Source organism: Gobius niger (genome assembly GCF_951799975.1).
Source record: "Gobius niger genome assembly, chromosome: 19".
Lineage (NCBI taxonomy): Eukaryota > Metazoa > Chordata > Actinopteri > Gobiiformes > Gobiidae > Gobius > Gobius niger.
The window spans coordinates 21,751,010-21,764,560 of NC_136870.1; the positions used below are offsets into that span (position 1 = coordinate 21,751,010).

Sequence of the window (13,551 nt, forward strand, 5' to 3'; positions counted from 1 at the left end):
CGATTTGTCTTATGCTATACTATTATGTCATATATCAATAATGTATGAGATGGACCATATACTTCCAGGTATTATGCGTCGGAAAACACATTGTATTAATTGTGGAGTTTTTCCCTTTTCCCCTCGGGCTCTCGAGAGCGCTAACCACTAACCCGCTAAACCAAGGCTGAATCACTCAGCTGTCATCACAATATGGATAGTTTATTTGAACAAGCTCGTAACACATCATTATATATTTATAATAACGCCTGTCGATGTCTATAATGTTTGAACGATGGCCCATATTTAGGTCAAGGAGGCTAACAAGGTCCAGACTAAAGCAGGGAGTTACGTGTGTTTGAGGGAGGAGAAACATTCAAGTCCTCAGGCAGTAAAACAGCCTGTAATTTATGAAATCCATTACCTTTTTTTTACATAAATAAACATTAACTTGATTTTAAAGGGACTAAACAGAGTTTAAAAAGTATGTATTTTCCTCCCCCTACAGGGAACCCCTGGTCTAAAAGGCTTGTCAACTAGGAATATTAACAAAATGAAATGAACTAATTAAGCCTAAAACTACAGTGAGGATGTTGGACAAGAAATAAAAGCAAAAATAAATCTTTGAGTGAAATGTTTCGCTGCACAGCTTGTACTTTGCAGCCAAAGACAAAAAGTGCACGCACAAGAATGTCGGGAACAAGGAAAGTGCCTCAGGTTATATAGGCAATTATGTTAATTTACATGGATTTGCATTTGTTTGATTTGCTTTTATAGATCAAGGCCTCTCCTGTGAACCTGGAATATTTAACACTAATACTTAATTAGTCCCGTTTTCAACGCAGAACAAAAACAAATATCCTTATCCAGTTCCTATGTTCTGCCCCCAAACGTAAACCTGTCTTATGAGATAATGATATCTGAAAATGAACAAATATTTTGACCAACCAACAACAAGTTTGTGTTGTTTTCTTTTGTAGAGTTCAGGCTCTTATATTGTATATTGATTTCTATGTTTGCATAGCTATACCCACCATGTTGTGGTGGAACAAGTGCTCACGAAGAGAAAAGAGGTGCAGGACAAGCATTTACAAAGTGTTACTATGTCCCGTGCAAATGCATGGCACTAAGGGCCCGCATTTTTTGCCTGGCGCTAGAACAGTGTTGGTCCAAATGAAACTGTCATCTTGCATGTGCGCAACTGCTGTGCCTTGTGAAGTAAAAAATAAGACTGAGGCGTGGTTTGCTGCTTTCCCCTTGCTGCCTTATGCACTTCCTTCAGCATTTAGGCTCCAACCCTTTTCAGCTCTCACAGGACAAGCTATGCATTATATTTAACCCACTGTGAGTTAAACACTGCCCAAAAGAGAGAGAATATATCGGCGGTCTCGCTGTGGTGCTGATCAGAACACCAGCACGTGCCATTGCCCCCCCGTTGATTTTAAATGCGCACCTTTAGAGACTCCTTTGACTTGGTTCTAGTAAAATGTGTGGGACGTCTCGGGCCAGACTATTCAAGCTTTTTCAGAACAACTTAATGAATTGTATACATACATAAACTAGCATTTTAACGTATTATTAATGCCTATTTCAATGCCTATTAACTAAAAAATTCTGTGTCCCCAGTGCAGCCCCCTGTTTGCATGTAAAACTAATCATCTTAATATAATAATAATAATAATAATAATCTTAAGGTTTAAACAGACAAACCACACACTAAATATATAGGTTTTGTGTGAAGAAATTAACTACACTGTCAAACTAAACCCCAGAATATGTTGAGATGAATATGAAATGTGAATTGACTGGGAAGGGGTGTGTTTGTACCAAGGGCCCAGATTTTGGTGCTGCGCCCCTGCTCGTCAGTGTGAACGTCTAGTTTACAGTCTGCGTTTAGGAACACAAGATCAGGCCCTAAAAGTCTGTTCTCTAATATGACTCTACAAAAGATGTTGTGTGATTCTTGCATTGGTTTAGCAGTTCATATTTCTGTTGTTTCTCAAAAGGTTATGCTCCTGGATATCACAAATGCATTGCTTGTAGTCATTTGACATTCATGACCAACCGGCTCTTTCGAACGGCTAAAACCGGATCTCAATTGTGAAAAACAGCCGGATCTCCCCTGAACGAACACAAGAATCAGCCCAACAATGGCGTAGGCAACACAAGTCAAAGCTAAACGCACTAAAAAATGATTTGTCAGACAGTTGCGGCCTCTTTTTATTAGTTGCGGTGCAAGATTTTATCCACAAACACGTTTTTCAAAGCGTAAATATCAGTCCCATGAATCCCATCACTAAATATACCAACGTGACTCTGCCTCACCACTTCATAAACCATCTGCTATAACATCTCACACACCGATAAGCGATAGCAAAACACTCATCTTGACCTCCTCCGCCACCCCACTCCTCTCTTTGAAGCTTCCCTCCAGGCGCCGCCACACTGGACTCAGTCGGCTCATAGCGCGTGTGAAGGAATTGAATAAAAAGCCACGCCACCGAGCCTATAGAGCGCCATGGATCTAACAAAAGCCTATAGCTGTCTCCATCAAGGTCACAACAAGAGGCAACTCCCCGGCGCTGCCCCTATTATCCGCGTTTGATCAACCGAGTGAGGCATCTTCTTTACACGGCGTCACGCTATCTCTGCTCCCCACGGGCGCTGTGCCTCCGCGTTTATTATGTATCGCGGCGCACCTCATTTCACCTACGCTTGCCTTGTTCCCTCAGTTTAGATCAATACATGTCGTACAGAGCTGTGTAGGCTAGTTTTAAGTCGTGATAGAGCGCGGAGGGGTTAGCACGTTGCGGGGAATATTAATTAAAGGCCACGGTGTTTTGTATCAATGGGACATAGCAGGGGAGAAGGGAGTGTGTGGAGATGACGGCACTAAGGAGGCCCAGGAGACGGAGAGAATGTCCAGATGTTGTGTGGGTTTGCTGGCATACTAAATTCAAGATATTGCAAGGTGTTTGGGCTACTTCAGATCAGTTATAACCTATACATTACATTTAGAGACTATTTTGCTCTCCTTTTTGTCCTTGGTTCCATCAATCCTTCTTTAGATCTACTTTAATCCCATTTTAGTACTTGTTTTGTCCTGGTGTAGACCTCGTTTAGTTCTGGGAGTTCTCTCAGCGCCAACTTTTATCTTAGATGGAAAATGATTGAGAACCACTGAGGTAAATTGCATCCCATTTGAGATTTTCTAGTAGCGTCCATGTAATTTTCCTTTCGCAAAAGCCGCGTCCCCTTAGTTACTGTTACTCAGCAAGAGTTTGACGCTGAGGTAGCCTTAAAGGGGCTAGATGCGAGTTTGCCATTTTATACTCGCTACTGCCACCTCAAGTCATACGTGTTGAATTAACACCTTTTTGAGCGACAGGGCAGGATTTTAGAGGCAGTTGTGGTGAACATTAAGACATGGCTGGAACATGTAGGGGGAGGAAAATACATAATTTTGGCATTTTTAAACTCTGTATAGTCCCTTTCAGTGACACTTTTTGGTGCATTACCAGTGCAATATCCTCCAGATTCACTGGTGTTGCATTTGCCTTGGATAATTTATGCTTTTTTGGCCATAAGTTGTTTCATAACTTTTTGAAGTGGTTCATGGGTTGATGATTCATCTGATTCAACAAAGCAGAGGCTCATGTTGTCCTTGAAAGCCAATAAAAGCAAAACCCTTAGTGTTAAAGTAAATTCAAGTAAATATTATATACTTTTGATGTCTTGTTATTTCACCCAACACCTGTCTGCCACTTTGGGCCAATCACAGCTTTGCACATTCGCTCCTCAACCAGTAACTTCACAAGCTTTGAAGATACTTTCTCTCCTCTCCATGATTCTGCTCTATCAGCTCTGTGGCACAAGCCTCCCTCTGCCTCATCTCCACCGCAGCAGCAAAACCACCAGTCTTCTCAAACACTTCCTCTTTTTCAACACCAGCATCTGAACAAATAATGCTCTCATTGTACTCTCCCTTTATTGCATCACTGACATCCAGGTTTTTCCACATATTTCTTTTTAGATTCCTTGCTACAATCAGCTGCTGCATTCATTTTTATTCATTGTCTTCAGATATAATTGGTCCACAATGACAATTTTAATCCACGTCTCACCTTTCCTTCCAAAGATCCAGCGCCGGTGCATGCTGTTGACAAAGAAAGTGGGCGTCTGCGTGAGACACATGAGGAGGTCAGCGATGGCCAGGTTGATGATGAAAATGTTGGAAGGAGTTCGCAAACTTCGGCTCCTAGAGAGAGAGACAATGGATTCATTTTTATAACACGGAATCAGAACAAAGAATATAAGATAGGTGTAGGATTTGAAGTGAGGAAAGCAGAGGAACTTTTTATGCTTATTTGTACATTGAGATGAACAGAGGGGTGATCGCGGGGATTATGGGTAGGTCTGTACTCCTCTTTGTGCCATATAAAACAGCATTTTGCAATAATGTGCTGCCTTTTGTAATAATAAAGCGATAAAACCAAGATCTAACCAGGAAAGTCCCACTGAGATCAAGAATCTGTTTTTCAGGGGAAAACCTTCCAGTATTTGTTAATCCTTTATAAGTACCTTTATTGCTCAGACCACGAATATGTTCAGAACCTATAAAACAATCTCCGAACCCTTTTCCTAACGTAAAATCTCACTGAGACACACACAGATGGTGCAGACTATGGGATCTGTTTGCTTATGAATGGTAAACAGTGGATGTAAATACTTGTAAATGTGAAAAAAGTACTTATTAATGCAACAAATGGCTTTAAATTTAGTAGAAAATGTAAGTTTATTACAATATATGGTTTTATTGCACAAGTGGACATTGTATTACATTTTGAGCCTTTATTACAAAATATGTTTTTTATTATGTTTTTTATTAGTGTCATTTTTATTGCACGTCCAGGCACATTAACATTTAAGAGAACACTAAAATGTGGACTGCGAAACTGGTGCAAGAGTCACATGTATTTCAGAACAGGTATGTAGAGGTCTCAACAGGGTTATCAAGTTTAATCCGCTCCACGGAGTGACCTGAGTCAGTGGTTCAGAGATTCTCAAAGTTTTCACAAAGCCATGTCATACAATATTTGACCTTCCATGTGTCCCCAGGCTGAGATCAGGAAGAAATGAGGCATAAATAGGGTCTCACATACGTACTGTATACTGAAATAGGACTAAAGCATGTCTTACTCAGAAGAAGAAGAATGTACTACACAGAAAAAGTTGAAATTGTACCTGCAGTATACGTATATGACCAGGAAGTTTCCCAGCACGCCCGTAATGCCCACAAAGAGAATGACGACCCCGATGATGTAATGGGCGTGGTCCGGGACGTTGGCCGTGGGGAAGGGGTGCCTGGGAACTGGGGACACCTGCAAAATGAGGCAAATCAGTTTAGCCGTCAATATGGAATTACATGTTCATTCATTATTGTCCCTTTTTTAACATTTTGTCCCCAAGACCAAAGATTATTTTTTCACCCAAGTAGAAATAAAGAAGTAATTCAGAGTCTGAGTTTTAGTCTGAATATGTCTGGACCATTATACTGACAGACACTTAGGAGTGTCTTTCAACTCTCGCTAAATGTGTCCAAAGAAATAGCTCTCTGGCCGTACTGTGCCTATAAAAGGTTGTTTCTGACTTATTTCATATCAGAAATCTGCTGGTGATGGATTTTGTCATCGCTTGAGTTCCTGCTTCAATTGGAAATGGAAAAGATTAGGTCAAGATAACTGTTTGGGGAAAAGTGGACTTTTTTTGTTAGATTGTGTTGGCACACCACTGTGACATTTAAACCTAAAACAACCAGTGTTTTTGTTTGGGCGGCTCAATGTGAAATTTAAGTTGATATTCTTGACATCAAGCAACACTTTAGAAAATGTTATATTTTCAAAAATGACATATTCTGTGGCCAAAAATAACAGTTACTTAATGGAGAAACCTGGCTGTGACCAAAATCAAATAATAACTCAAGCTGAATGAGTGAATAGAAGACCTGAATGACTTCTTAGCTAAACAAGGACAGAGCCAAAACTAAATTAAGACATCAATCATATCTGAATCAAAATACGGAAGGGCATCAGTGCTTTTCACATGAAACAAGTGCTTCCCATGGGGCGATTTTGCTTGGTGGGGGTAAACTCTCTATGTAACAGCAGTTGCCTTGAGGTGGACGGACACACACAAGAAGCAACCTTGTGTTAGCTTCCGAGATCCGACTGGAAAATAACTTTACTGAACCAGGGTTAAACCAGGAATAAACCTGGGTCAAACTCGGCTTAACCTGAACGTATCCAAGCAATGATTAAACATTGGTGAAGTGGATTTTAGGGCAGGATTGAAAACGGAATACTATCTGCTTTTAGGGTTTTGTTATCGGGGCAGGACAGTGCATGTTGATAGACCCACTCATGTAACAATCCACTATAGGTTACCATATTTTCCGGACTATAAGTCACAATTTTTTCATAGTTTGGCTGGGGGTGTGACTTATACTCAGGTGTGACTTATATATCAAAATATATCATTTCACATTTTCTTTATTTTCACACTGACAGCCAAATGCACTTTAGGCTTGTGTTCCAGTATCTCCAAAGACCAAACACAAATGCTCCCAAATAAAAAGTCATATTCTGCAAGTAGTGAACTGGGCAGCCGAAACGGTCATTGAGCAGTAGAAAGAAAGCTTGGAGTGCGTGAGAAACTTGTGAGGGACTGGCGAAAGCGGAGGTTACTATAATTGCGGGCTAAAAGATAGATGACCACAGCTAGAGGATCGATTTCGCAAATAAGTGCTTGAATGACGTGCTGCCAGGAGAGGCTTGTCAATGGAGCACCGGGGTGGCTGGTGCAACTTATACTCCTGAGCAACTTATATACTGTATGTTTTTTCTTCTTCAACATGCATTTTTTGGCTGGTGCGACTTATACTCCAGAGCGACCTCTATGTTTTTTTCTCCTTCATTTTGCATTTTTTGGCTGGTGCGACTTATACTCCAGAGCAATTTATAAACTGTATGTTTTTTCTTCTTCATTATGCATTTTTTGGCTGGTTCGACTTATACTCTGGAGCGACTAATAGTATGGAAAATTCTGTAACATGCATCCCCACACTGTCTCCCATTGTGCTTTAGCATCTACAAGACCTGACAAAATCGGGCATTCTCAAGGCGATATAGCCAAAAACTAGGACTGAACAAAAACTGTAACCAGAATTAAACCAGTCTAAACTAAAAACAAATCAAAATAAACTGCAAAATACTCCTAATTACTACTGGAAAAGTGTACCACCAATGGGAGCCACACCATAGTTTGGGAATCACTTGTTTTCACACATTGCTCTGAGCCTAATGTTCTCTATACCAAACCATATACGCTTCAGGGCCTGTTCTTTCCTTTATAGTAACTACTTGTTATACTGTTATGGACATAATCTCCCTTTGGTTTCAACACTGTAATCTTAATATATCAAGAATTGTTGACATTGAACATATTTGGGTTTAGTGGTTTCGAGAGAGAAATGTCCCAGAGTTTTCGGCTGCCTCTATGCATTTTTCAATAAAATAGCATCTCACTTGTGCAGCAGTTTAGTCACTTTCCTGCGTACAGCTATTTCGCAAGAATGACATGAATTGTGGGGACATTTTATTCCGACTTTCACAGCTCAATTCAATCTTCGCACTGATAGCTTACCTAAAAGGAGACTGATAACACTTTCTTCAGACGGCTCACAGTTGCAGAGTTTATAAGGGAACGTTCTTAAAAGTGCACCAAAACTCATGGGCTGTGGAAAAACAAGCTTTTAGTATTTTAGGACATGTTTTCAGTTCATCAAAACATGTCTCTGAAACCTTTCGGATTCGAGAAGCAACCAATTCTACTTGCAAATACTACTTTCTTAACATAGACCACAAAAATATGGAAGTAGTCTCGCTATTAACTGTGGGAAGCCTAATAGGAAATGGAATAGGAAACGCTCCGGAAGTTTGGGTAATGGACTTATTAAAACTTATTTGAAACTTTATTGAACCAGCCAGGCTTGTCGTTCTGACCTCCTCGACTTTGTCTTTACACACACAGCATTGCCCTTTCCTTGTTTTCGCCGCACTATTCTGGCTCCAAAACCCAGCGTACCTATGTTCCCCCATCAATACAAGTGGGGGAACATCAGAATCAGAGTAGTTTGTATTGCCATGATTTGAGAACAGGTTCACAAACTGGGATTTTTTTCTCGGTGCTGTTTTTGCCACATAAAACATATAACACCAAATCTTAGATCAAAATAAGCTATTAAAGTATAACTATAATGCTATAGGAGTCATGCATAAGAATATTAAATAAATAAGAGGTAAAATATGGTAAGACCACAACAATTGACATAGAACAACAGCGGGATTGTATGTATATAAAGATGTGTAGGTATATAAAGTGATAAGGTGATATAAAGTGATATTAAGATTAGGCACCAGCCCACTATCCTTTAGGTTAGCGGCTGACATTTCACTCTCATGACTTCTGTTCGGTTGATGTACCAACTCGCCTAAGACAAAACAAATTTGCACCTGGGGAACATAGGTACGCACCCCGTTATTGCTAGCATAAAGGAGCTAGCAAAAACGACAGACGCCTAATTCAAGCATTCTAACCGGGAACAGCGCCCACAAAGTATACTATACACTATAGTTTTATGTGTGTGCGGTTAGCACTCGGGCTTCAGCTAGACTGGAAAAAATTAAATCTTATCTTAGACAAAAATGACTTAAAAGTGCTTGAAATAAGACTTTTAATGCTGCTTTTGATATGGAACTAGACAGATATTTCTTGTCTTTGACCATTTTGTCTCATTTCAAGGTTTTTTTTTGTCTTATTTTAAGCAAATGAATGCTTGTTCCATTGGCAATTTTATTTCAAGATGAGTCGAAACCTAGTCAAAATCAGCATTAAAAGTCTTATTTCAAGTACAAATCAAGTTATTTTTCTAAGATATGATGGAATTTTGGGTTCGATCACAGGACGGGGCTTTTCTGTGTGGACTTTGCCTGTTCTCTATCCCTTTTATAGGTTTCCTCCAAGTACTCTGGTTTCCTCTATCACTAAAAACGGGTAAGTTAGTGCTTTATTTGTCATTGTACAACCGTACAAAAAAATTGTGTTCAGGTGTTAATCCTGGGCCGCTGCAACTGAGCCGCGCCACCATTGTGGGCCAACGTGACAAGCATATTTTTGGAGGTTGTGGAAACCGTATAGTACCCAGAGGAAACCTGGCTTCCTGCCTTCAGTACACCTCTGAAACGGTGCACCGCCCCATGGGTCTGTCCCTGTTTCAGAGAGTGGTGTCCCACACTGGTCAGCTCCTCAACCTCCTCCTTCCTCTTCCTCCTGCGCAGCTCGCTCCGAACCACAACAGTCTTTCACCATCTTCAGAAACCACAAATGCAGTTCGCAGCTGTACCGAGAGAGAGGGATGTTGCTGCTTGTTTACGCATCGCCATGACACAAGAGTGCGAGTTTGAGAGTGCGAGTGGACACAACATGAAACAGTTTTTCTAGGCCCAGTATGCAGCGGCCCAGTAGCTCTTGAAGCTACACAATGTGAACGTCGAGGAGCTGTATCTTGTCAATTTGCTCAATTACTGTGTTGTTTGAAGCTGCGTCTGAAGTGGCAGCTTTAACAACATCCAGGCGCACTCCGGTCACAGGCCACTTAGGCGCATACGTGAGTTATGTAACATTAGATAATAAGACATAACACGTTTTTGTATGAGACAGAAGTGCAGAGGAAGCCATAGAAACCAGATCTCTATGGGGACATTACCGCAAAGTGTAGCTTGTCTGCAATGTCCCCTCCTGGAACCGCCACCTTAACATGGTGGAGGGGTTTGAGCGCCCGAATGATCCTGAGAGCTCTGTTGTCAGGGGCTTCATGCCCTTGGAAGGGTCTCCCAGGGCAAACAGGTCCTATAGGTGACGGGTCAGACAAAGAGCGGTTCAGAATAAGCCCCTTATGAGAGACCAACAGGCCTGGTTAGAATCATGAGGCCGTCCTTCTGTGGACCCACCACCTGCAGGAGGAGCCATAAGGGGCTGGTGCAATGTGATTTGGGCAGAACCAACAGCTGCCCCCACGACCCGGAAACGGACAAGTGGAAGAAAATGGATGGATGGATTGTCTGCAATGTCATTATTACCAACTCCAGAGTTTCTAGAGAGTTACCTTGTGCTTTGTTTCAACTCTTCCAACCTTGAGAAACTATTACGTTGACATTTTTTGTGGTGTGACCTGCTTATTACACCTACAGGCCAGACTCATGTGATAATTCTTAGTGATATCAGTGGTTTTCTTTGGCCGCGTTGAGGTACTTCATGATCTCATTTGTAGTCATTGCCTTTACTGTTGTTCTTTGCTTTTCGGAGTCGAACGTAACCAAGTGTGAATTTCGTTTACGACGGTTCCTTTTCACTTAACTCTGGCTCTGCTGGACTCTGATAGTTGTGGTTTGCCGCACCTCGCTGCTTCTGGGCACACTTGAGGTTTCATTGTACAAAATCTGAGCAAACAACTGCGTTTTCTGTGCTGTTTGCTGTGCACTCTTTCATTTGGATGCAGTTCTTTTACAACCGACAGCTAAAAGTCAACAAGGGAGATCATTAGCTAGATTGGGTAATCGAATAGACTTTAATGGCTGTGTCGCATCATCTGGACCGTTTCAACTCAACAGAGCATCTACATCTTAAGGGAGTGAAAACCGTTGCTTAAAAATCACCTGCAGGATGGAAAAGTGACTGTACTTAGAGCAGTTTTATACATACATGATTGTTAAATATTCAGATTTTTACATCATTTCATGTTTTGTTTCTCATAATGTGTGACACTGCTAAAATATAACTCAGGCTTTTATGCTCAATCAGCTACTCCGTACTCCATCAAGTCGTTTTTTTTTTGTTTTACCTCTTAACCCCCGCCTTAACCAAGCATATTTTCTCAAATCAGTTTTGTAGGTCTTAGCCTTCAAATGAGGTGTTTCACTGACCAAAAGGCTGTGAGCTCCAGTTGATACTTTTTCAGATTTGGGTAAAGCCGAACTGGAGAAAATGTGCTCGGTTAAGGTGTCTCTGGCCAGAAAACCACAATTGCAACTCTCCTGCCTCCGGGTCAGGGCCACCAATACACACTAATGGAATCACGAAGAAGAAGCAAACAGGCTAACGGGCAAAGCTAACTGCGGGCTAGCGCCACTTTAACAATATTTACAGCCAAGTTTAAGTGAAAAGGAATATCTCCATTGTGTAATTGGATGTACAATATCCTTCTCTTCCTTTGTCTTTTCTGTCAGCGCAGTATTTAGTCTCACGGACAATTAATGAGTAAAAAAACGCAACGTGCTACGACACTTACGACTTCTAGGGGCATGAGTTACTTAATTCTGCTTTAAAGTAGTTATATGGGTCACTACTTTTTACTTCTGCTTACGTTGCTCTAATGTAAAATAAGGAGTAAAGATTTGGCTACTTTGCTCCTATAGGCTCAGTACTTGCTTTAGAGCCAGAGTAAGATTGATTCCCAGCTCCGACAGTTTGCCGAGCGTCTCTCCTTGTTCTTCACCCATGTCTTTGTAACTGCTGCTCTTTCACACCGTCGCCCTTGTTGCCAGATGGACTTGTCTTTTTCCACTCGGCAGACCCTCTCCGCTCCAAACCAGACAGCGCACACGGATAATCCCGCCTTTCCTGAGTAACTGCGATTCCACGGGTTTCCTCCTCCTCACATCTGTTTGGCCAAAGACCTACTTTCCCCGCAGTCAGTCAGTCAGTCACAAGCTCCGTTCACCAGAAGCGGGGCAGTGGTGCACAACGCTGAGACCTGATGGAGTCTTACGTAACTCACTGCAAGGTCAGAAGGGAACGGGGAGGGGGAAAAAAAGCCTATGGGGTTTTTTCAGTGGAATGTAAACCAGGAGTAATGAACATAAAGAGGTTAGGGGGAGTGGTGTTAGCTACATGGAAATAGCTGTTAGCAATAATGAAGTTTCAAGACTCTAAGCAAAAACACAAGCTACCATGATACTATTTCCATGTTTTATTGATATTCCAAATAACATGGACAACAATTTTGGTGATGTAGCAGTGACCATGACCTCTTCCAACTATGACAATACACTCGGAAGCGCAGCAGAAGTAATTTCATTTCTATTCAAGAGAAAGGAGTCATTCTGACCTCCTCAAGTCCTCGTTCTCAGACTCCGAGTCTTGTGAGAGTTGTGCAATAGGCTCGGTGACTTCCAGGCTGCATCAACATTGTTATTGCATCGTTTCAAGTGTCCCATTCGTTGATAGAAGACAAACATTCCTAGTTTAGCCTTCAGATAGAGAGCTTGACTCGTAACTCTATAGCAGAGTCACTGGGTTCAGTGTTAAATCTGTGAAAGTTGGTTTGCAATTTGACGCACAATTCTGCCACCCCTCAGTCACACTATGGTTCACCGCCGAACTGTTCTGATCTGGGGTTGGTGCAGGAACATCCTGAATGACCAAGTTCAATGGATTTCTTCTTCTCTGATGGTACAGGCATACTTCAAGATGACAATGCCAGGATTGATCAGGGCTCACATTGTGAAAGAGCGTTTCAGGAAGCGCAAGACCTTGTTTTCACACATGAATCAGTGGCCACAGACTCCAGATATTAAAGGGATTTTTCAGGATTTTTGACATAGGGCCACATTTCCTAGCTATCCAGAGTGTTGCTGATTTCTGGAGATATATATTTTTTGTAATTCATGCTGTTCTTATATTTGAAGAGTTACGTGGTGCTCGGCTAGTGCAAGGCTAGCGCATTTATACGATATCAGCTAGCCTGCAGTAAAAATAGTCTGACACGCTCCACAGTGCACCTGAGGCAAATCACTTATAACACCAGAATAACCATATAAGTGTCGATACAATAATTTTAACCATTTTGCATTTAAAATAACTTATATCTGAGCAGCATCAGCTTCGTGGATGTATAAGCTACGCAGCGGCGGAGTGATCTGCTAGAAAATAGTCCCTCAAAATGCGATCATTCATGTGATGCAAGGTCAGTTATATTCCAAAAATTATTCTATCAACACAGACATTTATACGGTTAGTCTGGCGTTATAAGTGATTTGCCTCAGGTGCACTGTGGAGCGGGTCAGACTGTTTTTAATGCAGGCTAGCTGACACCATAGAAATGCGCTAGCCTCGCACAAGCCTAGCGCCACGAAACTCTTCAAATATAAGAACTGCATGAATTAAAAAAACAAAAAAATCTTCAAAATCAACAACACTCTGGATGACTAGGAAATGAGGCCCTATGTCAAAAATCCTGAAAAATCCCCATTGAGAAGCGTTGGGATGTGCTGGAGAACGCTTTGCGAAGTGGTCACGCTCCCATCATCAACATGTGATCTTGGCGAAATATGAACATCGAAGGCGTGTTGTGATCAAAGCTAAAGGAGGTCCAATGAAATATTAGTGTCACCTTTTTTTGTGGCAACTTGTCTCTGGCTGATCTGGCAACCATCCAACCATCAAGCACAGGCGAGG

The 13,551-nt window shown here is 41.5% G+C and overlaps 1 protein-coding gene across 1 annotated transcript in view; it reads right to left on the minus strand.

The window, feature by feature from the left end:
* LOC306978566 (melanopsin-like) overlaps positions 1-13,551 on the minus strand; it is a 45,296-nt gene that overhangs the window by 22,777 nt on the left and 8,968 nt on the right. Inside the window, exons 2-3 of the mRNA XM_079577195.1 lie at positions 5,224-5,360; positions 4,104-4,237 (exon numbers count right to left, since the gene is read on the minus strand). Coding sequence (XP_079433321.1) covers positions 4,104-4,237; positions 5,224-5,360 — 271 coding nt within the window. The remainder of the gene's footprint in view (positions 1-4,103; positions 4,238-5,223; positions 5,361-13,551) is intronic.